At 43.9% G+C, this 27,899-nt stretch overlaps 1 protein-coding gene, 1 non-coding gene and 1 pseudogene across 3 annotated transcripts; 2 read left to right on the forward strand and 1 right to left on the reverse strand.

Moving 5' to 3' along the window:
* The first annotated feature begins 1,962 nt into the window (after positions 1-1,962).
* Positions 1,963-27,825, forward strand: Slc25a16 (solute carrier family 25 (mitochondrial carrier, Graves disease autoantigen), member 16). Of its 2 annotated transcripts, NM_175194.2 has the most exons (9): positions 1,964-2,212; positions 9,627-9,719; positions 11,634-11,767; positions 14,050-14,113; positions 18,749-18,870; positions 19,259-19,325; positions 22,373-22,535; positions 23,982-24,050; positions 25,646-27,825. In NM_175194.2, exons 1-9 carry the CDS (start codon positions 2,083-2,085, stop codon positions 25,800-25,802), a joined length of 999 nt encoding a protein of 332 aa, NP_780403.1. In that variant the 5' UTR covers positions 1,964-2,082; the 3' UTR covers positions 25,803-27,825. The 2 variants fall into 2 exon arrangements, with proteins under 2 accessions (XP_030101165.1, NP_780403.1); XM_030245305.1 differs by lacking the exon at positions 14,050-14,113 and having other exon boundaries at positions 1,963-2,212; positions 25,646-27,767.
* On the reverse strand, positions 4,727-4,855 carry Gm25862. Its single transcript, XR_003949076.1, has one exon. It is a non-coding gene; the product is annotated as a small nucleolar RNA SNORA70 (small nucleolar RNA).
* On the forward strand, positions 17,081-17,654 carry Gm16128 (predicted gene 16128; annotated as a pseudogene).
* Positions 27,826-27,899: the final 74 nt, after the last annotated feature.

The following is a 27,899-nucleotide window of genomic DNA, read 5'->3' on the forward strand; positions in this document are numbered from 1 at the left end:
AGCCTTTCCAATGTTGTCTTTACAAGTATGAGCCACGATGCCAAGCTATTTTACATCTTTAGGATCAGCAAGTCGGCACAGTGGGGCAAGGGTACTTTCTAGTACACCTAAAGGCCTGAGTTCCAGCCACAAGAGACACATGTAGTGAGGAGAAAAACACCTGACTCCAGAAGCTGTTCTGTGACCTCCACACATGTGTTCCCCCAACCACAACATGAATGAATTAATGCCTTAGCTGTTGTGTCAAAAACAGACAGTAGAGAGCAAGAGAAAGCAGGGAGACTGACTGGTCTGTGGTCTTTCTAGTGTATGGACAGAACACAATGTTCCCATTTGTGGCAGGGTGAAAGCTGAATGAACAGTATACTTAGGAGAGAAGATGGGGAGTTTAAATGCCTGTAACCTAGATGTCAGATACAAATGCCTAGCATTTGATAAGCTCTGAGGTCAATGGATCCCTAGTTTGTTTTTTTTTTCTCTCCCCCGACACCCGTCTCACACACAGAGAGAACAACCGAGACAGAGAGAGAGAGATACAGAGGAAGGGGGGAAGAGAGACACAGATAAAGATCACCCCAGGAGTGGTGGTGAAATCCTCCTGTACTCTTAGCACATGCAGGGTTGAGGCAGAAGTATCTCAGGCTAGAGACCAGGCTGGGCCATATTTAGTATTTAGTCCTAGGTCACAGATGTGAGGGTGATGCAGTTGCACCATCTGTCACTCCACTGATTACCAAGTTGACCTGCTGTCTTTTTATTTATTTATTTATTTATTTTTGTTTTTCGAGACAGGGTTTCTCTGTGTAGCCCTGGATGTCCTGGAACTCACTCTGTAGACCAGGCTGGCCTCGAACTCAGAAATTCGCCTGCCTCTGCCTCCCAAGTGCTGGGATTAAAGGCGTGGACCACCACGCCTGGCGACCTGCTTGTCTATGTGAGTGTCTCCTCCCCTCTTCCCACTCCATGTACATGGCTTCCAGAACTACATGCCTGTTTGGACAAAGATGACCTTCCCCTAAGAGAGAAGGACACCATCTTTGATAAAGGGTGTGGGAATAGATGTGTCACCCTGCTAGAATCTCCAAACAAGCCAAGCCTCCATAGCCGGTCCCGAGAAAGGCAGGGAGAGAGGAAGAAAAAGAAAAGAAGGAGAAATAAAAGAGAAAGAGTTTGTGAAGACAGCAGGTTAAAGAATTTATCGTGTGTGAGATCAGAAGATGGGAGTGGATCAGAAAGACAGGGAAGGCTGAGCTGCTTGTGTTAATGCCAGAGGCACCATACACACCACACACACACACACACACACACACACACACACACACACGCGCGCGCGCGCGCGCGAATCAAACCCAGGTATTCTACAAGAACAAGAGTGCTTTTAACCGCTGAGCCATCTCTATGGCTCTCAACATTTATTATAGTGTGTGCGCGTGTGGGCGCGCGTGCTGCCAAGTTGCATGTATGGAGGTCTAAGAATAATTTGTGGGAATCGACTGTCTCCTTCAACTAGGCCGGGTCTGGAGACAACTCAGGTCGGCCAGCCTAGTGACAAGTGCCTTCAGCCGTTGAGCCAGCTAGCTTGTCTAGCATTTTCTTTTGACACAGTATCTTTCTCTCTGCAGCCTGGGCTAGTCGGGAACTCACTAAGTTACCCATGCTGGTCTTGGTCTGGAGGTGATGCCCCTGCTTCAGAGTCCTGAGTGCTGGGATGACAGGCATGAGCTTCACTACATAGCTCAAGCGGGTCTTGATCTCCATGGTCAGGAGTCATCAGGTTCGCTCGTGCTGAGACTGCAAGCCTGAATTTACTGGTCTGGCTCAAGAGGCTCGCAAACCTTCAGCAGGAAACCCGGGACCCTGAGTGTCGCAGACCCCCTGGGTGACGCCCACTTCCGCCTTGCTCTCTTGGACGGGTCCCAGCGGCGGCTGCGTGCGTCATCATTCCTCGCCGCCGCGCGCCATGGGCATCATCTGGCCCCGCCCGCGCGGCGGCTGGGCTCCTGTCAGAGCCGGCTCCAGCCATGGTGCTGCCCAGTGTTTTGTAAGTTGGCAGCGGAGGCTCGGGACGTGGCGCAGGTCCCGATGGCGGCCCTGGTGGCTGCGGCGGCCCTGGCGGCGGCCGAGCCTGCACCCGCGGTGCCGCAGGCGGCTGGGAGCGGGGGCCCGACCTCACGCCGAGACTTCTACTGGCTGCGTTCCTTCTTGGCCGGAGGTCAGTATCCGCCGCCCGGACCCCGGGGCTGGGTGTTGAAGCCGGTCCGCGGGCCGATCAGACAGTCCCGAGCTTCTCCTGCTGCAGCACCCAGCCGGGCCTTCACGTCAGCCCCTGCAGCCGGGGCTAATCCCTCCGCTGAACCAAGCACCTATTTCTTAAGGTTGAAAACAGGATCCTTTAGGTGGGACATGGTGGGGACCACCCCTTTCTGTTACAAACAACACGTGTGACAGTGTAGGATTGGGTTTTGCTGTTTGCTTGAAAGGAAAATAAGTTTTGGAGGTGGAGGCCAGCTTGGGCTCGCGTCCCCTTCGCGTGAGTGTGCGCGCGCGTGCGGATAATGATTTGAGAATATTTAATGTATTCCCCCCCGCCCCCCCACCTCAAGAGCCTTATGTAGTTGACGCTGGCTTTGAACTCCCGATTCTCCTGCCTCTGCATCCCAAGTGCTGGAATTACAGGCACATGTCGCACAGTCCGTCTCTAGAGGCTAACTTTGAAAAATAGACTAGGATATGAGCTGGACATGGTGGAATGTGCCTTAAATCGCAGCACCAGGCAGATGCAAAGGTCGGCAGATCTTGAGTTTGAGGTCAACCAGGTCTTCATAGCAAGTTCTGGGCAAGCAAGGAATACAAAGTGATACCCTGTCTCAAAAACAAAATAAAATGACTAAGGATATTGTGCAAAATTGCCTACAACCGCCCAGCGGTGGTGGTGGTGCACGCCTTTAATCCCAGCACTTGGGAGGCAAGCAGATTTCTGAGTTCGAGGCCAGCCTGGTCTGAGTGAGTTCAGGACAGCCAGGGCTACACAGAGAAACCCTGTCTCGAAAAAAAAAAAAAAATCAAAAAACAAAAACCAAACAGTTGGAGAAGCAGGCCCGCAGACCTTGTCATGCGATAGAAGATAGATGGAGGTGATAGCAAAGATCCCTGGCTTTGTTGTTTTGGTTAATCTTGTAGATAGATGATGGTAAACTGATGGACAAAAGTGGGAGGGGCTTGAGAAGAACAACAAATCTGTAGTCCATGCTGTAGACCAGTCTGGTCTATAGAGTGAGTTCCTGGACAGCCAGGGCTACACAAAGAAACCCTGTCTCGGAAAATCAAAAAACAAAAAAAGAAAACTGCCTACAACCAAAACTGGTTCCAGGAATCGTGGTAAACAAGCTTGTAACTGCTTGAAAAGAAGCACTGTGCTTTGTGCTTACTCTACCAGATGGCTTGCATGTGCCAGGGTTCCTCTCCCTTTCAGTAAGCAGGTGTTTGTAAGTTTGTATCTCTTAACCTCTCCCTCCCCACAATGATTGATTATTTGAGTTGTCATCAGGTAATTATTTATGTGGTTTTTCTTTTCTTTTTTTTTTTTTTTTCCCAGACAGGGTTTTTCTGTGTAGCCTTGGCTGTTCTGGAACTCACTTTGTAGACTAGACTGGCCTCGAACTCAGAAATCCGCCTGCCTCTGCCTCCCGAGTGCTGGGATTAAAGGCATGCGCCACCACACCCGGCTCAGTTAATTATTTATGACTGGCAATAAAAAAAATACACATCATGAGGTCTTATGGAAAGATAGGGTCATAGCTTGCAGCTGTTTTGGGAATGTAATTATTTTCTTCTCAGATTAAAAAGACATTTGTTACTTAGTCCTAGCACTCGGGAGGCAGAGGCAGGCAGAATTAGCTCCAGGCCAGTCTGGTCTACAGCATGAGTTCCAGGATGGCCAGAGCTACACAGAGAAATTCTGTCTTGAAAAACCAATGTGTACACAATGTGTGTGTGAGTGTGTGTGTGTGTGTATATATACACTGGCCATGATGGGAGTCTTTTGAACCTCAAAGCCTACTCCTAGTGACCTACCTTCTCCAACAAGGCCACACCTCCCAATCCTTTACAACATTTCCACCAGCCAGGGACCAGTATTTATTTGTTTATTTAATTTTATTTTTTGGTTTTTCCTGCCTCTGCCTCCCAAGTTCTGAGATTAAAGGCATGCGCCACCACTGCCCGGCACAGGGACTGAGTATTTAAGAATATGAGACTTTGGGAACTATGATGGTTTGTGTATGCTCAGACCAAGGAGTGGCACTATTAGGTGTGGCCATGTTGGAGTACTTGTGGTGGCCTTGTTGGAGTAGATGTGTCACTGTGGGCATGGACTATATATAAGACCCTCATCCTAGCTGCCTGGAAATCAGTATTCTCCTCGCAGCCTTCAGATGAAGATGTAGAACACTCAGTTCCTCCTACACCATGCTGACATGTTCCCACCTTGATGATAATGGACTGAACCTCTGAACCTATAAGCAGCCCCAATTAAATATTGTTCTTGGAGTTGCTTTGGTCATGGTGTCTGTTTACAGCAGTAAATCCAAGATAGGGGCCATTCTCATTCAAACCTCTACATGAACCCTTCCCATACTGCCCTGGCTTCCCAGAGGTACTTTGAATATTTTTTTGGATCTTAGGTTGGGGTCAGCATTGAGATCAGAGATACCAGTATCCATCAGAAAACTATTTTGAAGGCCTCTAAGAGGAACCGAGACGTACAACAGATTGCTTACACTGCCAAGGATTTTGTTCTTGGCAGCCATTGCATCACCAGATCCCCAGGAAGAAGGAACCCTATCTCAAAAGACAAAAAACAAAAAACAAAAAACAAAAACAAAACAAAAAAAATTTTTTTTAATCTGCAGAAGAAAATAATTATACTCCCAATAAGATGGCCTCAAGCTCAGAGATCTGCTTGCCTCTGACTCCCGAGTGCTGAGATTAAAAATGTGTGCCACTATGTCTGACTAGAGTTTGTTAAGACAGAATCTCATATATGGTAGGGTGGCCTCCAACTTAGTATTTAGCTGAAAGTGACTGAATTCCTCAGACCCCCGCCTCTGCTTTCCTAGGGCCACGTCTCAGACAATCTTGGCACAGTGTCTCAGATGTGTCCACCACACCCTGCGATGCTGCTCCTCCTCCTCCTGCTGCTGCTCCTTTTTCCTTTTTTTTTTTTTAAGATTTATTTATTTATTTATCTTATGTATTTGAGTACAATGTGGCTGTACAGATGGTTGTGAGCCATCATGCTGTTGCTGGGAATTCAACTCAGGACCTTTGGAAGAGCAGTCAGTCCTTTTAATCGCTGAGCCATCTCTCCAGCCCTCCTCTTTCCTTTTTAAAAAAATAATTGCTTCCTTAGTTATTATGTGCGTTTTCTCTGTGTGCATGTATGTATGTGCGTGTGTGCACCCTGTGCAGTCCTTGTGTGCACAGACAGAAGAGGTTGCCCAATCCCATGGAACTAGAATTACAGGTGGTTGTGAGCCACCATATGCCATGACCTCTGCAGGAGCAGCTCGTGCTCCCAGCCCTTTGCTCAGGTTCAGGTTCACTAAGTTGCCCGTGGCAGCCTTGCACTTGCCCTGTAGCACAGGCAAGCTCTAAGCTCAGGAGGATCCTTGTGCAGCCGTTCCAGTAGGTAGGATCACATGTCTATGCCATCAGACTCTGTGATGTTCCAGTACTGAAAGGGTTAAATGAGAGTGTAGCAATCTTGGCACAGTGTCTACAGTCAAATCTCAGCCTAGTGCTTACTACAAAGTGAACACTCAATTTTTTTCTTTTCTTCTTTTTTTTTTTCCCTTAGCCTGGGATCCCTCTGGGTAGCCCTGGCTGGCCTGGAACTTAACTATTTAGTTTAGAATGGCCTTTAACTCTTGGCAGTTGGTTTGTCTTTGTTTGTTTGTTTGTTTGTTTGTTTGTTTGTTTGTTTCGAGACAGGGTTTCTCTGTGTAGCCCTGGCTGTCCTGGAACTCACTCTGTAGACCAGGCTGGCCTTGAACTCAGAAATCTGCATGCCTCTGCTTCCCGAGTGCCGGGATTAAAGGTGTGTGCCACCACGCCTGGCACTATTAGTTTTTTTAATGAACATAAATAGGTAAAGTCTTTTTGCTTGTTTGTTTTGTTTTGTTTTGTTTTGTTTTTAGTAGAGTTTAAAATCTTTTTTTTTTTTTTTTTTTTTTAAAGATTTATTTATTTATTTATTATATGTAAGTACACTGTAGCTGTCTTCAGACACTCCAGAAGAGGGCATCAGATCTTGTTATGGATGGTTGTGAGCCACCATGTGGTTGCTGGGATTTGAACTCCGGACCTTTGGAAGAGCAGTCGGGTGCTCTTACCCACTGAGCCATCTCACCAGCCCGAGTTTAAAATCTTGACTTTTTCTGTGGTACAAACACAAAATAAGAACAGTTTTTGGACATTGGAGTTCATTGTAATAAGGCTGTACTTGAATGTCTCATATCACCAAAGGATTTTACCTCCATAGTAGAAAAGCTAAGAGTTGACAGTTCTGCTGCGCCAAGGAGTGAATTGTAGGCACGATTTTTGGATACAGATTTCTTGCTACAGTCAAAGTTATTTGACTTGAGTGATTGTCGTCATTCTCAGCCAGCAGGGAACAGGTTACATTCATTTAAGAAATGGTGTGTGTATTAAGATGGTCTATCCATGAAGTCATTCATCAGCTGCTTCAATGAACAATGGTTCTGCTTGGAGGGTGGCACAGTTGTTAGGTGAGGGTAAGATTCTGGTTCATTGGCTGTGATGATTTTGAGAAGCATTCATCTCAGACTAAGAGTTCTGACTTTAACTTTATAAGTTAAAGTCCTCTTATTCAAAATTGATACAATAATTATAAATATCAAGCAAAGCCTTCAGTCTCACTCTGTGCTGTTCTTTTACAAGCCACCTCCCAAATTAATTGTTTACATTTCTTTTGGCTGTATAAATAATTTTGAAATATGTAAGCTGTTCTGAAAACCATAGTATATTGTAAAAACATCAAATAAACAATCCTACTAATAGAGAGACTGAGATAGGAGAAGCATGATTTCAAGACCATTATGTGGCACATAGCAAGGCCCTGTCATGTACTAACAAGCAGAAAGAGTATATGGATTGTACAATATTGAACCTATTTCTTCCATTACCAAATTAGAGAGAAGTGGTAGGTAGGGTTTTGACACAGGCTCTCATGTAGTCTAGGCTGGCTTCTAACTTGGCATGTATCTAAGGCAGATTTCCTGCTTCTGCCCCCCAAGTGCTGGGATTATAGGAGTGTACCTATGCCTTCTTATGTGTGTGTGTGCTTAAATTAAATATTTTTTCCTTCATTTTTATTTTATTTTTTTTTTTTTTTAGATTTCATTATTTATTATATGTAAGTACACTGTAGCTGTCTTCAGACACTCCAGAAGAAGGAGTCAGATCTTGTTACGGATGGTTGTGAGCCACCATGTGCTTGCTGGGATTTGAACTCTGGACCTTCAGAAGAGCAGTCGGGTGCTCTTACCCACTGAGCCATCTCACCAGCGCTCATTTTTATTTTTGTGCTGGGTGTTTTTTTTTTTTTTTTTTTTTAAAGATTTATTTATTTATTATTTGTAAGTACACTGTAGCTGTCCTCAGACACTCCAGAAGAGGGAGTCAGATCTCGTTACGGATGGTTGTGAGCCACCATGTGGTTGCTGGGATTTGAACTCCTGACCTTCAGAAGAGCAGTCGGGTGCTCTTACCTACTGAGCCATCTCACCAGCCCGGGTGTTTTTGTATGTATGTCTGCACACCATATACAGGTAGTGCCAATGAATGCCAAAAGAGCATTGAATGCCCTGGTACTGGAGTTACAGATCGTTATGGACAGCTTGTAGATGCTAGGAGTTGAACTCAGGTCCTCTGGAAGAACAATCAGTGTTCTTAACTGGAAATTACCTCTCAAGCGCCTAAAATTCTCTCCCTCTCCCTCTCCCTCTCCCTCTCCCTCTCCCTCTCCCTCTCCCTCTCCCTCTCCCTCTCCCTCTCCCTCTCCCTCTCCCTCTCCCTCTCCCTCTCCCTCTCCCCTCTTTTTCTCTCTCTCTTTCCTTTTTTCTTGAGCCAGGGTTTCTATGTTGCCTTGGCTGTATTGAACTTGGAGTGTAGAGCAGGTGGGACTCAAACTCACATGCCTCTACCTCCTGAGTGCCGGGATTAAAGGCATGCACCACCATAACTGGCTTCCTACAATTTCTTAAATTACATTTATTTTTGGGTGTATGTGTGTGTGTGGGAGGGGGGGCATGTGCACAGGTCAGAGGGTAACTTGTGGGAATTGGTATACTCTTTTCATAATATGGGTCTCAGGAGGGAACTCAGGTCATGAGGATTGATGGCAAGTACGTTAAGCCACTACAGCCGTGTTATCTAGCTCTTGTTTCTTTCTGTAGTTTGTTTTTCTTTTTTTTTTTTTTTTAAAGATTTATTTATTTATTATATGTAAGTACACTGTAGCTGTCTTCAGACACACCAGAAGAGGGCATCAGATCTCTGTTACAGGTGGTTGTGAGCCACCATGTGGTTGCTGGGATTTGAACTTTGGACCTTTGGAAGAGCAGTCGGGTGCTCTTACCCCCTGAGCCATCTCACCAGCCCCTGTAGTTTGTTTTTCTGAGCCTGGATTTCTCTATAGTTCTGTAGCCCTGGTTGCCCTGGAACTCACTATGTAGATTAGCCCCTAACTCACAGATGACATGCTTGCCTCTGCCTCTCAAGTGCTGGGATTAAAGGCATGGGGTGATAATTATTTAATTTTTTGAGACCTGATCTCACTCTGTAGCTCAAGCTGATGTGGAACTGTGTATCCGCAGCAACAGGAACTCAGAGTTCTCTTGTCTCAACCTCCTGAAGGCTGAAGTGTGCCACCATGTCCTTTATTCAGTCATTTTAGAGCCATCCTTGTTGGTAGGCTAACGGCTCAGGCAGGCATCTATGGGAATGTGCTGTAAGCATGTCTCTGCTTGCATGCATACCTGCTGACAATGCAACAGAGTAGGCACCAGGTGCATACTTGCTGCACTGTAATGAATGATTGATTCTGTAGGCAACACTTGTTTTGATGTTTTAATAAAAATATATTTTTTTAAAGATTTATTTATTTATTATATGTAAGTACACTGTAGCTGTCCTCAGATACTCCAGAAGAGGGCATCAGATTTCGTTACGGATGGTTGTGAGCCACCATGTGGTTGCTGGGATTTGAACTCGGGACCTTCAGAAGAGCAGCTGGTGCTCTTTACCACTGAGCCATCTCGCCAGCCCCCGAAAATATTTTTAGAAGAGAGTTTCAAATGAAACTTCCCAGTTGAGTAAATTGCCCTCCAGTCTTCCGGCAGTGGGTATTGTATTGCTGGATACACTGAGAACTTGTCTGTAAGTTCCAGGAAACAGGGCCATTGATGTGCAGAACCTTTTACCAAGCACTTCTCCCCATGGAGACCCAACTGAAGTGTAGCTGGTGTTCTGGCTGGACCCGTGATGATTTCCCTTTGGGAGGAGGTGCTCTCCAGTTTCTTTCTGACCTTTCCATTTTCTTTTAGGTATTGCTGGATGCTGTGCCAAAACCACAGTTGCCCCCCTGGACCGAGTGAAAGTTTTATTACAAGCTCACAACCGTCATTACAAACATTTAGGTGAGTTCTACATGCAGTCTTAGTCAGGGTTTCTATTGCTGTGATAAACACCATGAACAAAAGCACACTGGGGAGGAAAGGGTTTATTTCACTTGCTCCTCTGTATCCCAGTTCATCACCGAGGCAGACAGGATCTCCTCACACAGGGCAGAACCAAAGGAGCTGATGCAGAGCCGAGCACCAGGCTAGCAGCCACGGAGGACTGCGGCTTCACAGAGATGATTCCCAGCTAGGAACACAGCTTGCTCCTCACAGCTTGCTCAGTTCCCCCTTTTCCTTTCCCTTTTCTTTTTGGTTTTCCAAGACTGAGTTTCTCTGTGCAGCCCTGGCAGTCCTCTGTAGACCAGGCTGGCTTGGATCTTAGAGATCTGCCCTTCTCTGCCTCCTGAGTCCTGGGATTAGAGGTGGTGTGCACCAACAGGGGCCAGTTCTCAATGTACTTTTTTATAGAACCCAGGACCACTTTCTTGTAGAACTCAGAGGTGGTCCCACCCACAAAGGGCTGGGCCTCCTTCCACATCAATAACTAGTTAAGAAAATGCCCTACAGTCCTGCTTGCCTACAGCCCTATAGTATGGAGGCATTTTCTCAGTTGAGGGTCTCCCCTCTCAGATGATTACCTTGTGTCAAGTTGGCAAAAAGCTAGGTTGAAATTTTGCCAACTTGCCAAAAAAGCCAAAGATGAAAACAAATGGAACAGCCTAGAGAGATGGCTCAGAGGTTAAGAGCACTGACTACTCTTTGAGAGGTCTCGAGTTCAATTCCTAGCAACCACATGGTCGCTCACAACCATCTGTAATGAGATCTGACGCCCTCTTCTGGGGTGTCTGAAGACAGCTACAGTGGAAGGTTGGAAGCATGTGTTCTTTTTGTAGGGCCCTGGATTCAGTTCCCAGCACCCACACAGTGGTTCAACCATGCATCTAGTTCACGGGGTCCAATACCCTCTTCTGAGCTCTTTGGGCATCTGGCACTCACATAATGCATACACACATATGCAAAACAGCTGTATATATAAATAAAATTAAAAAATGGTTAAAAAGTAAATACCATTTGTGGTTGGGCATGATGGTGCACACTAATAATGCATACCAGCGCTTGACGGGTAGAGGCAGGATGATCAAGGCTTCAAGGTCATTCTTGGCTGTCTAGGATATTTGAGGCCAGCCTCAGTCATAGACCTTTCTAGAAAAACCAAAACACTCTTGAAATTATGTAATTTCTTAAATATGTTTCATTAAGAATGATGGTTTATTAGTCTCTATCTTTTTTATGAAAAATTGAATTTCAACACATTTATTGGAGGAGGGAACATTAAGACACTGTTCTTTAGGTTGGGTCTCAAATTTACAAGTAGCTCAGGCTGACCTTGAACATGTGTTCTTTCTCCCTTAGCCTCCCCTGTGTTGAGATTACACTTAGAAAAAAGAACAAAATAGGGGTGAAGCTGGGGCAAGTGTTTTTAGTCTAGTATTCAGGAGGCAGGAGCTGGCAGATCTCTGTGAATTAGAGATTGTAGGCCAGCTGGAGCTATATGGTAAGACCCTGTCACAAAACACACACTCACACATATACAAGAAGCATAAAAAGAAAGGAAAAAGGGGAAACATGGGCCAGCAAGATGGCTTTGTGGGTAAAGTGCTTACCACATAAGCCTAATGAGTTGATCCCCAGGACCCATATGACTATGGAAGGAGAACCTTCTCCTCAAAGTTGTCCTCTGTCCTGTACATGTGCAGTGACACGAGCATACCAGTGTGCACACGCTCTCAAACACATACACAATAGTAAGTACGTACAAACTGAAAGAAGAACACAGCAGAAACAGTGAAGACGGATACACGTGTGAGTATATGCCTCGAAGTTAGTTTCCATTACCTTTATAATACTCTTCTAAACTCATTCCACGAATAGGGGTACTTTCCACACTGCGTGCTGTTCCCCAAAAGGAAGGCTATCTTGGACTGTATAAAGGAAACGGTGCAATGATGATTCGGATCTTTCCCTACGGTGCAATCCAGTTCATGGCCTTCGAGCATTATAAAACGGTACGTGGGTTTTTCTTTCTTCCATGTCTTTGAATGTTATGTTTAATACCAAACATTTGTGTGTGTGTGTGTGCACATGTGTGTGCACGCGCGTGCATGGAAGTCAAAGAGCACTTGTAGAAATCCTCCCATCCTGTGGGGTCTGTGTTTGGGCTCAGGTTCTCAGGCTTTGTGGCAGATGTCTTTTCTGCTGTATCATCTTGCAGTCCCTTGCATCTTTTGTGGTTTGAAACAGCATCTTTATGTTAAGCACAGGCTAGGTTTGAACTAATGATCCTCCTGCCTCAGCCTCCCAAGTACAGGGATGGTGAGTGCATTTTTTTCCTCCTAGGCCCAAGCAACTAGAATAACTCTGAGACTCAAAATATCTTGAAACACCTTGGCCATAAGCTTAGATTGGTTCTCCAATTAGATCATAAGTTATTATCCATTTATTCTAGCTATGTCCTGCCATGTGGCTGGTTACCTCTGCTCAGCTGCCATGGTTTTGACCTCCATGTTCCTGGGCATTTGCCCTGTCTGGCTGTATGCTAGAATCCTTTCTGCTGACCGGATGTCCCACCTTCCATTCTTCCCTTTTCTATAGGCCATAGGAATTTTATTGGCAAATGATGCAACCATCGAGTACACAATAGATTCTCTCTGCCCTGGGATTACATGGGTATGCTAGCATGCTCTCCATTGGAATTTTACCCCAGCGCTGGGGACTGAGCCTACAATTCTGTGCACACTAGCAGTTTTAGCTTCAGAGTTAAGCTTGGGTGCTATGAATCCAGTGCAAGCGTCTATGCTTCTGTGCAAGCACTTTCCCAACTGAGCGTCTTCTCATTTCCTGTTAGTTTGTTTTGAGATGGATCTGGACTTTATGTAAGGCTGGCCTAGAAGTTACTGTATAGCCAAGGCTGACTTTGGACTCCTAGTCTTGCCTCCTCTCCCTCTCAAGTGCTGGAATTGTAGGTGTACATAACCATGCCAGCTCAAAAGTGCCTTCCAGAAAGATAGATACAGGGTCAGTGAGGTAGGTAAAGGGTAAGGGTGGCTTCCGCCAAGCCTAAGGACCTATGTGCAGTTCCTGGAATCTACATGGTCGATAGCTGACGCCTTCAAGTTGTCCTCTGATTTCATGATTGTGCACACCCACTCACACAGACATACACACACACACACACACAAAATAAAATGAATAACAATTGAAGTTTTTTTTAAAAAGATAAATTTATAATATTTCAATATGCTTTTTAAACTAAAAAATATTTGTATGTGTGTATGGTGCCTGTGGAGGCCAGAAGACAGCACTGGATCTCCCTGGAGCTGGGGTTAGCTGCTGAGGGTGCTCAAAACAGAATCTACATCCTCTGGAACAGCAGCCAGCATGCTTCACCCACTGAGCTGTCCCTCCAGCCCATTCAATAGACTTGTTCTCCAGTTCTCTGAGAATACCGCTGTGGCTTTTCTTTTATATTCATTTATATTCATTTATCATATTTATATTTTTCAATTGCATAAAGTATAAATGTATATCATATTTAATAAATGTATATTATATAACTATTTAATTATGCACACATACATGCATACATATTTCGCTGTTTTGAGGATCAAACCCAGAGCCTTGAGCCCCCTAGACAGATGTTTTACCAGTGAACTGCATCCCTAGTTTGGGACTTTGGTATTCAGTAAGTGGAATCATGTTACAAAGGTTTATTATTTCACAGCAGTGCTTCAGCAGCTTCCCTGCTACACTCATTCTATTCCTTCTCTTCTCTTCTCTTCTCTTCTCTTCTCTTCTCTTCTCTTCTCTTCTCTTCTCTTCTCTCCTCTCCTCTCCTCTCCTCTCCTCTCCTCTCCTCTCCTCTCCTCTTCTCTTCTCTTCTCTTTTCCTTTCTTCTTCTTCTTTTCTTTCTTTCTTTTCCTTTTCCTTTTCTTTTTTTTTGAGACAGGTTTTCTCTTTGTAGCTCTGGCTGTCCTGAAACTTGCTCTATAGACCAGGTTAGCCTTAACTCACAGAGATCCACCTCTCTCTGCCTTCCAAGTGCTGGGATTTTATTTTATGTATATGGATGGTTTGTTTTCATATGTATCTGTGTGTATGTACTGTGCATGTCTGGTACCTATGGTAGCCAGAAGAGGGTGCTGTATCCCCTAGAACTGCTGTTAGGGACAGTCATGAGCTGCCATGTGGGTGTTGGGAACTGAACCCAAGTCTGCAAGAGCAGAAAATGTCCTTAACCTCTGAGCCGTCTTCTCAGCCCCTCATTTAATTCAGTGTTCTTGGTTTCTAGTTCATTACTACAAAGCTGGGAGTTTCTGGTCATGTGCACAGATTAATGGCTGGATCCATGGCAGGTAAGATGAGTAGGTACATTTTATATGTAATAAATAAGTTTTCTTTATATCAAAGTGCTTACTTTGTGGGCTAGAGAGATGGCTAAATAGTTAAGAATACTTCCTTTTATTTTTTAAAAATATTTATTTATTTTTTATTGAGACACAGTGCTACTATGTAGTCCTGGTAGGCCTGTGTTTAAATATTTATTTTTATTTGCATGCAAATGCACATGTGTGCATGCATGTATGTGTGTGTGTGTGAGGGTACAGTACTTATAGGTGCTTGAATTTCCAGCACTTGGGAGACCAAGGCTAGAGAACTGTTTTTTGTTTTGTTTTTTAAAAGATTTATTTATTATTATATCTAAGTACACTATAGCTGTTTCCAGAAGAGGGCATCAGATCGGATGGCTGCTGTGGTTGCTGGGATTTGAATTTAGGACCTTTGGAAGAGCAGTCAGTGCTCTAACCCCTGAGCCGTCCCTCCAGCCTCTAGAGAACTGATTACTAGTTCAGAATTATCTTGGGTCCATACAGAGAGTGTTAGGACAGGATGAGCTGTAGGGCAAGACCCTGTTTAAAACAACAAACAAACAAACCAACAAAACGCTAAGAAAACTTTTTTTTTTTTTTTTTTAAGACAGAGTTTCTCTGTGTAGCCCTGGCTGTCCTGGAACTCTCTCTGTAGACCAGGCTGGCCTCGAACTCAGAGATCTGCCTGCCTCTGACTCCCAAGTACTGGGATTAAAGGTGTGCACCACCACCACCTGGCAAGAAAACATTTTTTTTTTTTTTTTAAAGATTTATTTATTTATTATATGTAAGTACACTGTAGCTGTCTTCAGACACACCAGAAGAGGGAGTCAGATCTTGTTAGGGATGGTTGTGAGCCACCATGTGGTTGCTGGGATTTGAACTCTGGACCTTCGGAAGAGCAGTCGGGTGCTCTTACCTGCTGAGCCATCTCACCGAAAACATTTTTAAGAGATAAGCTTTCTTTCAATACTGGGGGCTGAAGTCAGGCCTGGTCCATGCTAAGCAAATGCTCTACTTCAGAGCCGCACTCCCCAGCTGACTGACTGTTTTGAGACAGAATCTCACTAGATAGCCCTCCCAGGCTGGCCTCTGTCTCCCTAGTACTGATAATAAGGCATTACAACTGGTCCTTGTTTTGTTTCCATACATCGTCTTGAGTATTAAGGTGTCCTTGGACTTGCTATGTACTTGAGGATGGTTTTCAACCTCCCGTCCTCCTGCTTCTGCTCCCCACAGGCTGATTCCTCAGTGTGCACCACTGCTGCCATGCCTAGTTTATGTATACTGAGAATTGAATCTGGGGCTTCATGAGTGCTTGACAAACACTCTACCAAGTGAACTACATCCCCAGTGTGGTTTTGTTGTTTGTTTTTTGAAATAGGGTCTCGTAGAGCATAGGCTGGCCTCAAATTAGCTATTTAGACAAAGTGGCCTTGAAATCCCCAGCTTTCTGCTTACCTCAGTGATGGAATTGCAGGTGTTAAATTTAGGAATAGAGAGATGGCTTAGTGGTTAACAGCACCAGTTGCTCTTGCAGAGGACCCAGGTTCTATTCCCAGTACCCACATTATGGTTCACAAGCATTTATAACTCTAGCTTCAAGAGACCTACTAGGCATGTATGTGGTAGACATACAACCAAATACAAGACTCATACACATGAAGTAAAACAAATCTAAACACATTAAACTTAACTGGATTGTTTGTGGAAGTTGAAATCATATATTCATGAAAAACTGAGGGTGCCAGGTGTAGTGTAACACTTCTTTAATCCTAGCATTTGGGAGGCTGAGGCAGGAGGATCACTGTAAGTTTGAGGCCAACCTGGTCTACATATCAGAGTTTTAAGACAGTCAGAACTGCATAATAGAGAGACTTTGTCTCATGAATGCTTGACAAGCACTCTACCAAGTATCAACCAACCAGCAAAACAACCACAAAACCAAAGCCCCTGAAAGCAATTCAACACTGAGGTTGGTTGGTTGGTTGGTTGGTTGGTTGGTTGGTTGGTTGGTTCGTTCATTCATTCATTCATTCGTTCATTCGTTCATTCATTCCTTCCTTCCTTCCTTCCCCCCTCCCTCCCCTCCCTCTCCCTCTTTCTTTCTCTTTCTTTCTTCCTTCCTTCCTTCTTCTCTCTCTCTCTCTCTCTCTCTCTTTCTCTTTCTCTCTCTCTCTCTTTCTTTTTTTTTCTTTCTTTCAAAAACATTTATTTGGGCTGGGTATAGTGGCGCATGCCTTTAATCCTAGCACTTGGAAGGCAGAGGCAGGCAGATTTCCGAGTTTGAGCCAGCCTGGTCTACAGACTGAGTTCCAGGACAGCCAGGGCTACACAGAGAAACCTTGTCTCAAAAAAACAAAACAAAACAAAAAAATTTATTGATTTATTGATTTATTGTGTGTGTGTGTGTATGTATGTATGTATGTGTGTGTGCGTGCACTTCAGACACACCAGAAGAGGGCATCGGATCCCATTACAAATGGTTGTGAGCCACCATGTGTTTGCTGGGAATTGAACTCAGGACCTTTGGTAGAGCAGCCAATGCTCTCAACTGCTGAGCCATTTCTCCAGACCATTGTTTTTATTTTTTGAGACAGGGTTTCTCTGTAGCTCTTGTTGTTTAGAACTTACTATGTTGCTCATAGTGGCCTGGAACTTGTAGCAACTCTTCTGTCTCAGCCTCTGAAATGCTGGGTTGCGTGAGTAAGCCACAACACACAGCTGGCCATTTATATTTTTATTCTATTTAGTTAATTACAAAGTAGTCTAAATTCTAAAATGAAAGTAGTGGTGTGTTTTGAACCTTATCTTATTAAACTGGGTATAAACAAATAGAATACATTCCTCTCTGTGAAACCTCAGAAATCTGTGAAACACCATAAGATCCTTACTTCAGTATGGGACTCTATCCAGTGTTGTGTGAATTGTAAGGACAGGCCACACTCAGAGTCTACCCTCTGCCTTGGTATTGCTGATGCTACGATCTTCATCTTTGACCTGGGGTGGAAGAAGGCCAGTGTGGATGAATTTTTTTCTCTGTGGGCTCTGATGTCAGATGAATAAGAGCAGCTTTCCTAAGTCCTAGAGGCCATCCATGTTTGTACCAAGTACATGGTACAGAGTTTTGTGAAGGTGACGTTCATGTTCAAGTGCAGTTCTACCCTTCCTATATCATCTGCTTCCACACGGTGTTGTCCTGTGCTGGGCCAGCAGGCTCCCAACAGCTACTCACGGTTTCTTTGGGAAGCCCCAGGACACAGTAGTCAGGTTCACTTTGGGCAGCTCACATCACGTTCGTTTGCGCCAAGCTGCAGAGTAAGGAACATGTGATTGAGGCTCTTCATAGAGCCAAGTTCAAGTTCCCTGGCCGCCAGAAGATCCACATGTCCAAGAAGTTGGACTTCACCAAATGTCATGTTGATGAATTTAAGGACATAGTAACTGAGAATCAGCTCATCCCTGGTGGCTGTAGGGTCAAATAAATCCCAACCTCAGGCCGCTGGACAAGTGGCAGGCCCTGTACTGGGGACAAATGGCAGGCCCTGTACTGGGGACAAGTGGCAGGCCCTGTGCTGGGGAGGGCTTCTTACTGCGTGGCCTCCCACACCACCGACTGGTTTTGTTTTTTGTTTTCATTTTTTCTTTTTTTTTTTTTTTAAATATTTATTTATTATTTATATGTAAGTACACTGTAGCTGTCCTCAGACACACCAGTAGAGGGTGTCAGATGTCATTACGGATGGTTGTGAGCCACCATGTGGTTGCTGGGATTTGAACTCAGGACCTTCAGAAGAACAGTCAGTGCTCTTAACCGCTGAGCCATCTCTCCAGCCCCTGTTTTCATTTTTTCAAGACAGGGTTTCTCTGTGTAGCCCTGGCTGTCCTGGAACTCTCTCTGTAGACCAGGTTGGCCTCCAACTTAGAAATCTGCCTGCCTCTGCCTCCATGCTTGGATTAAAGGCGTGCGCCATCACCGCCACCTGACCTACAATCATTTTTACTTTTTTTTTTAAAGATTTATTTATTTATTTTATTTTATTTATTTATCATATGTGTGTTCACTGTAGCTATCTTCAGACACTCCAGAGGAGGGCATCAGATTTTTGTTACGGATGGTTGTGAGCCACCATGTGGTTGCTGGGATTTGAACTCAGGACCTTTGGAAGAGCAGTCGGTGCTCTTAACCGCTGAGCCATCTCATCAGCCCCCCATTTTTACTTCTAATATCATATCCAATGAGACCAAACCATGATGTGTTTGAGTTCCATCATTTGGTGCCAACAGCAGGATTTCACACTGAGAGGAAGTGACCCTTTCCAGGAGTGCTACCTTCAAACCTAGCACTTATGGGCAGACACTCATGGGTGGATAGGATATCTGAGCTCTAGGTAAGCCAAGGCTGCATAGTGAGATCCTGTCTCAAACAACAACCCAACAAAAACCCCCTAACCCTCCTTAGGTACTGCTATTGGATGGTTTGAGTCTTTAGTCCTTAATTTCACCTTTGTTCTTAGTAGGTCTCACCATTTTTATAATACTAAGAATGTTACTCTATGGAGCGTATGCGTACACATGTGCATGTCACAGTTTTTACGTTTGCAGTTTCCTTCTTTCCAGGCATGACAGCGGTTATCTGCACTTACCCTCTCGATGTGGTCAGGGTGCGCCTGGCCTTCCAGGTGAAAGGAGAGCACACCTATTCAGGGATCATCCATGCCTTCAAGACAATCTATGCCAAGGTACTCCATCCCACTTTCCAAAAATACAGCCTGCCTCCCTGTTCTAAGGAACTGTGGAAGATAGCTACCTTTTCCTTCATCTGAATTAATGATACTAGGTTAGGGGTGTAGATCAGTGGTAGAACACTTGCCTACCCTGCAAAAGATCTGGATTGATTCCCAGTACCACAGTAAAGGAGAGAGGGAGGAGAGAGGAGGGAGGAGGGAAGAGGGAGAAGGGAGGAGGGAGGAGGGGAGTTACTAATTAATGGTAAGGCAGCAGTAGCCCTGAGAAGCTGGTGTTTGTATCTCACATGAGTCCTAGGGTCGCTTCCATTGCATCGTGCCTTTATTGGATGACGTTTATCATAATGAGTATGTTATAATCCTCTATTTCCTTCATTCAAAGGAAGGTGGTTTCCTTGGATTCTACCGAGGTCTGATGCCTACTATATTAGGAATGGCTCCATATGCAGGTATGATTCAAACTGGGCCAGGCAGATGCTATATATCCTTCATCCAGCACTTGGAGGCAGAGGCAGGCAGGGCTCTGAGTTGGGAGCCAGCATGGTCTACACAGCGAGCTCCCGTCTCAGACATGAAGCAGTACAAGGCAAATCAAAATGAAGTTTGTCAGCATCCTACTTTGTGTTTATGCCACCAGTGGTTTTTTTTTTATTATTATATATTTTTTTATTATGTATTTTCCTCAAATACATTTCCAATGCTATCCCAAAAGTCCCCCATACCCTCCCCCCCACTCCCCTACCCACCCATTCCCACTTTTTGGCCCTGGTGTTCCCCTGTACTGGGGCATATAAAGTTTGCGTGTCCAATGGGCCTCTCTTTCCAGTGATGGCTTACTAGGCCATGTTTTGATACATATGCAGCTAGAGTCAAGAGCTCCGGGGTACTGGTTAGTTCATAATGTCGTTCCACCTATAGGGTTGCAGATCCCTTTAGCTCCTTGGGTACTTTCTCTAGCTCCTCCATTGGGGGCCCTGTGATCCATCCAATAGCTGACTGTGAGCATCCACTTATGTGTTTGCTAGGCCCCGGCGCCACCAGTGTTTTTAAAGTGACAACATGAAAAGCTGCTCTCTGACTGAAATGGTTTTTACTTATGATGAAGAAAGAATCATAATTCAAATATGGTCACTCAGCCCATTATATATAAAGTTTGCTGTTTATGTACACTGAGTAGAAATGTAAATTTATGTTAATATGTGACTCAGTTAACATCTTGTTAATGAACACATACGTTGTTAAGGACCCAGTTTTGAGCCAGGCATGGTGGCACATGCCTTAATCCCCGTACTCAGGAGGCAGAGGCAGGTGGAGCTTTCTGAGTTTGAGGCTAGCCTGGTCTACACAGTGAGTTCCAGAACATCCAGGACTACTCAGAGAAACCCTGTCTTGGAAAAAAACAAAAAAGAATTCAGGTTTGGGGCTGGAGAGATGGCTCAGTAGTTAAGAGCACTTACAGAAGACCAGGGCTTAGTTCCCAGCACCTGCTTGGTGGCTCACAGCCATCTCTTACTCTGGGTCAGATGTTGACAGCCTCTTCGTGCTTCTGCAGGCACCAGGCATCCATGTGTCACTCATATTCTAAAATAAAGGAAGAAATATATGTTTGTACATTTCTTTAATCCTAGCTTTGGAGAGGTCAAGGTGAGAGGGTCAGAATTTCAAGATCACCTCATCTACATTTGACATTTGGGCAAAGTGGTAAACACTCGCACTCCCAGCTGCTTGAGAAGGTGAAGCAGGAGACCCAGCCTGGGAGTTTTGGGCCAGCCTTGGTGATATGCAGGAAGTGCTCTCATTACTCTCTGTTTTTAGATACGTCTTGTAGCCCAAGCTGGCCTCATTCCATAGCTGAGAACCTTGAATCCCAGTGCTAGGGTTATCGCTGTGACTGCTGTGCTGGCTAGAACACTGTCGCCTGTAACATTTATCTTTATTATATGTGTGTGAGGGATTTGCCTGTATATGTGTATGTTCACTGCATGTGTTCATTGCCCTTGGAGGCCAGAAGAGGCTTACAGACTGCTGTAAGGCATCGTGTGTGTGCTATGTCCTTTGCAAGAGCTCTTAAGGCCGAGCTGTTTCTCTAGCCCCTAAGTGTCTTTCAGGAACAGCCCTCCTGTTGTTATTCAGTAACAGCTTCATTGAGTTATGAGTAGAGCACTGCACAATTTGTCCCTGTAAGTGTCCAAGTCATCGGCTTTTACTTGATTTTACATACACAGCCATCATCATAACGAAATTGACATCATCTTGCATCTGTAAAGTCTAAACAGCCATTAATCTTTATATCTCTGTAGGTCTGCATTTCACATAAAGGAAATCATGTTGTGGCTGATTCAATTGTGTGGTTTTGAGGTTCCTTATGTTGGAGACATAAACTGTATTTTCTTGTTTTTGCTGTGGAGCTGTTTTCTAGTTTGTATTTATTTTTGAGACTGAGGTTTAATGTACCTTAGTCTAGCCTTGAACTTGCCGTATCGCTGAGAATGACCGTGAAATTTTGATCTTGCTTGGGACTCTCAAGTTCTGGGCTGGCAAGTGTGTTTCAGTGAGCCTGGCTTTTATGACTTTATAATTAAAAAATATTTTGATTACATCTATATCTTAGTTAGGGTTTCTGTTGCTGTGTAGAGACACCATGACCAAGGAAACTCTAATAAGGACAACATTTTTTTTTCCCCAGAGCTAAGGACTGAACCCAGAGCCTTGCGCTTGCTAGGCAAGTGCTCTACCACTGAGCTAAATCCCCAACCCCATAAAGACAACATTTAATTGGGGCTGGCTTACTGTTTCAGAGGTGCAGCCCATTATCATCACGGTAGTATGGAGGTAGATCAGGTTCTCAGAAGGAGATGAGAGTTCTGCACTTTGATTCAAAGGCAGCCAGGAGACCGTTTTCTGTAGGTAGCCAGGGGTGGGGATCTTAAGTCCTGAAACTCTCAAACCCACCTACAAGGTTACACACTTCCTCCAACAAGGCCACACCTCCCAATGGTGTCACTTTCCATGGGCCAAGCATATTCAAACCACCACAGTCTATTGTCTAGTGTGCGTGTGTATAGAATTTATGGGCTAGGTGGTACAGGCCTTCTTTAATCTCAGCACTTGAGAGGCTTGGGCTCCTGGGGCTACAGTGATTCCAAGCAGCTGGAGTTACGTGGTGAGATTGTCTCAGACCCCCTCCCCATCCCGAATTTAAAGTTTACTCATTTTAAACCTTGGAAGACTTTTTAATTCTACTCTATATGATTTGAAATAGTTTTTACTTCTGCTCCTTCAGTGCATAGTATATATTAATATATGAAAACTAATGCTAGTGTTTTTTGATAACTGGTTATGTCTTTGAATTAGTATTTATAGTATTAATTAAACATTTTAAAACAATTGTCTTAGACTAGGAAATGCATAATTGTTTCCTTTAATTATTTTGTTACCATGCAATGAAGATCTCTTTCTCAGTTCATGTCATGCTGAGTCGTATTCTGCTTTTCAGGTGTCTCCTTTTTTACCTTTGGTACCTTGAAGAGTGTTGGGCTTTCCTATGCTCCTGCCCTGCTTGGCCGACCTTCGTCCGACAACCCCAATGTCTTAGTTTTGAAAACTCACATAAACCTCCTCTGTGGTGGTGTTGCTGGAGCAATAGCACAGACGATATCGTAAGTGCCTCCACTTCAGTTCCTAAGTCTCTGGTTCTGGCCGTGTCTGACATTGTGATCATGCTATTCTCTTCTAATCCATCATTGAAGAGCACAATCCCTTATAAATATCATTTCATTTTGATAAATATTAATTCAATCCTTTTTTCAGACATACCTTCATTATAAGCATATTATAGGTAATGACATGCCAATAGTGGATTGCATTAGTCCAGATCCTCCCACTTTCTTAGGGATTCATTTGAAAAAACAATCACGTAAATATAAGCATTCATTTCTTTGTTGTTTTTTTTTTTGTTTTTGTTTTTTGTTTTGTTTTGTTTTATTTGTTTGTATTGTTTTTTGAGACAGGGTCTCTCTGTGTAGACCTGGCTATTTTGGAACTCAATTTGTGGACCAGGTTGGCCTCAAAGTTAAAAAAATCTGCCTCCCATTGTCTCCCATGTGCTGGGATTAAAATGTGAGCCATCACTTCTGGGCTTCATTCATTTGTTCTGGTCAATTGGCCCACAAGAAGTTTCTGACATTTGAGCCATTTAATGTGTGTGTGAGTGTGGTCTGTGGGGTGAATATGTGATATGTGTTGTATGTGTATGTGGATTGTGGTATGAGAGTGTGTAATATGTGGTGTGTTATGCGTGTGTGTATACGTGTTTTTGGATTGTGGTGTGTGAGTGTGTGTGTTCCAGATAGTATATGAAGCATTGTAAGGTAAGGTTCACTAAAGGAAAAATACAATAGCTGACTCAGAAACTCCCCCTTTGTATAGATTTTATATGTATGTATGTATGTATGTATGTATGTATGTATGTATGTATGTATGTATGTATGAATACAGTTCTCTCAGAGGCCAGAAGAGTGTATCAGATCCCCTGCATTACAGATGTGTACTGACCGGTTTTGTGTGTCAACTTGATACAAGTTAGAGTCATTAGAGGAAGAAGCCTCAGTTGGGAAAAATGCCTCTGTGAGATCCAGCTGTAGGACATTTTCTCGATTAGTGATCAATGGAGAGGACCCAGCCCATTGTGGGTGGTGCCATCCCTGGGCTGGTGGTCCTGGGTTCTATAAGAAAGCAGGCTGAGAGCCGGGCAGCAGAGACAAAAAGCAGCAGGACCTTTCAGAGAAAGCCTCCCAGGTGGCCAAGGACATGTCCCTAGCACCAGGAGTGCTACCCTGTCACCTCCCTTTCCTCAAAGCTGACTTTTCTCACAGCTTATAACCTGTTTTCTTTCTCTTATCTCTGCCAGCCCAAAAAAACCCCCAGGGTCTCCTGTGGTCAAAACTAGTCTCTAACTTGTTATGTAGGTGAGGATGGCTTTGAACTTAAGATCCTCCTGCCTCCATCTGCCCAGTCCCAGACTGCTCAGTAGATGTTGGTTTCAGTGGTTGTCAGATAGAAAATGAGAGATTGTTTTTAAGTCTTTAATTCTTCTGTTTCTTCAGCTACCCATTTGATGTGACCCGACGGAGAATGCAGTTAGGGGCAGTCCTGCCGGAGTTTGAGAAGTGCCTGTAAGTGTTCTAAAGTCTTAACTGTTCATAATCTTTAGAAAACTAGTGGTCTTTAATTTTTTTTAAGATTTATTTATTTATTATATGTAAGTACACTGTAGCTGTCTTCAGAAGAGGGAGTCAGATCTTGTTATGGATGGTTGTGATCCACCATGTGGTTGCTGGGATTTGAACTCCGGACCTTTGGAAGAGCGGTTGGGTGCTCTTACCCACTGAGCCATCTCACCAGCCCTAAATGTCTATTTTTAAGACAGAATCTCATGTAGCCCTGGTTGGCTTCCAATTCTGTATGCAATATGGATGACCTTGAAGTTGTGAGCTTCCTTTCTCAAATACTAAGTGCCAGGGATAAGGTGTGGCCCTCTTACCTGGCCTCTTGGTTGGTTGGTATTTGAGACAGGATCTCACTATGTAGTACACATCTGGCCTTGAACATGCACCATCCTTCAGGGCTACACAAGACCTTGTCTCAGAGAAACTCACCCTGACCCAATCCATGGGCAGGGAATGAAAGAGAAAGCAAAGAAGAGGGTAGGGTCCTACAGTCTTCCCCAGCTGCCCCCAGCCAGGTCCCACCTGGGAGCTCTCATCATTCCCAGCAGTGCCCCTTAGAGCTCGGGTAACCCCAGGCTTGAGGCCTGCAGCACCAAGCAGCTGCAGAAAAGTTGCACTGTAAAGGAAGCTTAAAGAGTGGCTGTTCATACAGCCAGTGCTTCCATCAGTGTGACTGTGGGCTAGTGCTGTCAGTTAACAGCCTAGACGTGGTACAGACTCAGCACATGGTCCTGAGGAGCCTGGGAATGTAGGCCTGTGGAATGTTTGCCTTTTGGAGTGACTTTTTTTTTGTCATTGTGATATGTTAGCTATGTGTCACCTTTGTCTTCCTAAAGCTATTCCAGATGGAAGTTTATACAAAGTCTCATGTAATGCATTCAGGCCACTTTGCTTTTGCTTGCGTGTGTGTCCACACCATGTCCATTCCTGGTGCCTGCTGAAGCCAGAAGAGGGTATTGGGTCCCTTGAGACTGGAGTTATAGATGGTTGTAGAGCACCATGTGGGTGTTGGGAATGGAACCTGAGTTCAGAAGTTCTCTTAACTTCTGAGCCAACTCTCTAGGCCAGTTTTCAAACATTTGACTTACTTTAGCAAAGGCTAGCCTTGAATGCCTGGTTTTCCTGTCTCCCAAGTGCTAAACTTACAGGCATGCACCACCTGGACTCGTTTGTATGTGTGTATTTATATATGCAAATATTTATTGTTTTATTTGATACAAATTCTATCTCTGTAGCTCAAGTTGGCTTGAAACTCCTTTTAGCTTCTGAAGTGCTAAGATTGTAAGCTTGAGCAACCATAACCAGTTAAGCCTCCTTTAAAAATGCTACTCTAGGTTGGTTCTGGTGGCATAGCCCTCTTTGCCCAGCATTTGGGAGGCAGAAGATTATAGTCCAAAGCTAGCCCAGGCTGCAGAGCACCATTCTGTCTGAAGGAACCATCCAAACAAACGAAGCTGTTCTGGGCTCTTGAGTTGTCTTGTCACCTTGTGGTGGCTTGTCCCCTTTGGATGGTTGCTATATCATTTTCCACTGCCTTTCAGTACCATGCGGGAGACCATGAAGTACGTCTATGGACAGCATGGGATTCGGAGAGGATTGTACCGTGGCTTATCTCTGAACTACATCCGCTGTATCCCCTCTCAAGCTGTGGCTTTCACAACGTATGAGCTGATGAAGCAATTTTTTCACCTTAACTGAAAGAAAAAAAAATCATGATTTGTAGTTATTTTCCTCAGTAAATTCTCAGAAGGATGTGTGTGTGTGTGTGTGTGTGTGTGCGCATGCATATATATATGATGATACCTTAATTGTGAAGGAAACATTACTTGAAGGGGACGTTCGCCCTGATACAGGAACCACTGGTATTTTAATACTTGATTTCTTTGAGTTTTAAAATCACAGATCAAAAATTCTTAGCATAATTTGTTTTTTTCTTTTTGATGGGATCTCTGTATGTTGCCCTGGCTGGCTTGGACCTCACTGTGGAGAGACCTCCTCTTTGTAGAGAGGCAATCCTCTTGTCTCTGCCTCCCACATACTGAAATTCCAGGCATGGGTCACCATGCCTGCTCCAACATATTTATTAATGGCAAACGTTATACCTTAGCACCTTGAAAAGCCATCTTGGGTAAAGTGTTATTTGGAAGGAAAAGAAGGTTCGCATTTGAGTTCAAGAGATTGCCCTTAGTCCTACCATACTTTCCAAACTCTGCATTGTAATTGTGGTTACTGAGGGGGAGGGGCTGGAATCGAACCCAGGGCCTTTGCATGCCAAGCACATGTACCCACTAGGCCACATCCCCAGCCTGCCAGCGCCATGCCACTGAGCTATGTCACTGGCCTCTTCCTTTCTTAGGATGGTGCTGGGGATCACATTCATGCATGCTGATTGTGTAATCGCACACTGCCAATGGTCCACACCCCAGCCCGCTAACCCCGCTCGTTATTTCCCCTCCCACTCTGTCCCTTCTCTACTTGTTCTGGGGAGTAAACTCAGGGTCTCTCTGCCTATCTTGCTAGATAAGCGCTCTACCTCTGAACTACATCTCCAGCCTTCTAACATTGTGTAATGTTATTTAAATCAGCTGACTTCCTTTTATTGTAGCAGAATGAGAACTGAAAATGTAAGGTCTGTGAAACAGAGCCAGCAACAAAGTAGTGTTCTTATTATGTTTCTTCTCAGAATTCTCTCCAGTGGGTAAAAAGACACCTTTCCGTCTAGTGGTTTGAGAAGCACTTCCTTCCTTGCGCTCTTTCTTTCTAACTCTCTTTGGGGATTGAGTCCAGGACGTTGTACATGGCAGGCATGATGAGATCCCATCAGAAAGTCAGCTGTACACTGAGGTATATCCCCAGTTGTCCTTCCTTCTCAATAAAATTACTGTTGTATTTGAAAGGAGATTGTCAACAAATGAAGAAAGTCCCAGGTCTTGTTCAAATGCTATTACCATGAACTTTGATTATCATGCCACTGCGTTTCCCAGAGGCAGTTATGATAAAGATTAAATATCTTTGCCCTTAAAAGGAGAGTAGCATTGTAGATGCTTGTCTAAAATAACTTGGTATGTACTAGGAAATGTAAATGGACCATCAATTTAGATGAAGCAATGTTTCTGAGGTATTATGTCAAGATATAAGTTCTTCCATGTAATGTAATTTTAGTGTGTCATAGTCCGAAGCGTAAATATAAACCACATTTTGATTGTTACATTTTAAAAAGGTTGTTTAGAATATAAGAATTCTGATCATTGTGTTTAGAACACTTTTTGTTGTAAGCATGACCCATGGAGTAGAAGCATCAAGCCTTCTCTAGAGGTAGTTATTTGTAGAACTGATGTGATTTTTAAAACATTAAAATTAAGCTGCAAATGTTATTTCTGCATTTTTTCATGTATATAAATATTTCTTGTCACATCTTGGAAAAAATTGGATGAATTAGTTTCATTTTTATAATCTTTACTTTAAAAATAAAAATGTATCATGTGATTTGTAAATGTACCAGGAGTGGGGATAAGTCTGTTTATAAAACTCTTTTGTATATTTTAATTTCTGGACTACATTGTAGCTAATTATTCCATTCAATCTTAAGGTAATTTAAATCTATAAAATAAATATCGCAATTATATTATCAATAAAGAGAACTGAAGATATTTTCTAAAATAAGAAATTGCCTTCTATGTCTGTTATAGAATCCATATGATATTAAAAGTAATTTTTTATCCTTGTTTTGATGGCTTGGTTTTTTTTGTTTGTTTGTTTGTTTTTTTGAGACAGGGTTTCTCTGTGTAGCCCTGG

This window comes from Mus musculus, chromosome 10 (assembly GCF_000001635.26).
Source record: "Mus musculus strain C57BL/6J chromosome 10, GRCm38.p6 C57BL/6J".
Taxonomy (NCBI): domain Eukaryota; kingdom Metazoa; phylum Chordata; class Mammalia; order Rodentia; family Muridae; genus Mus; species Mus musculus.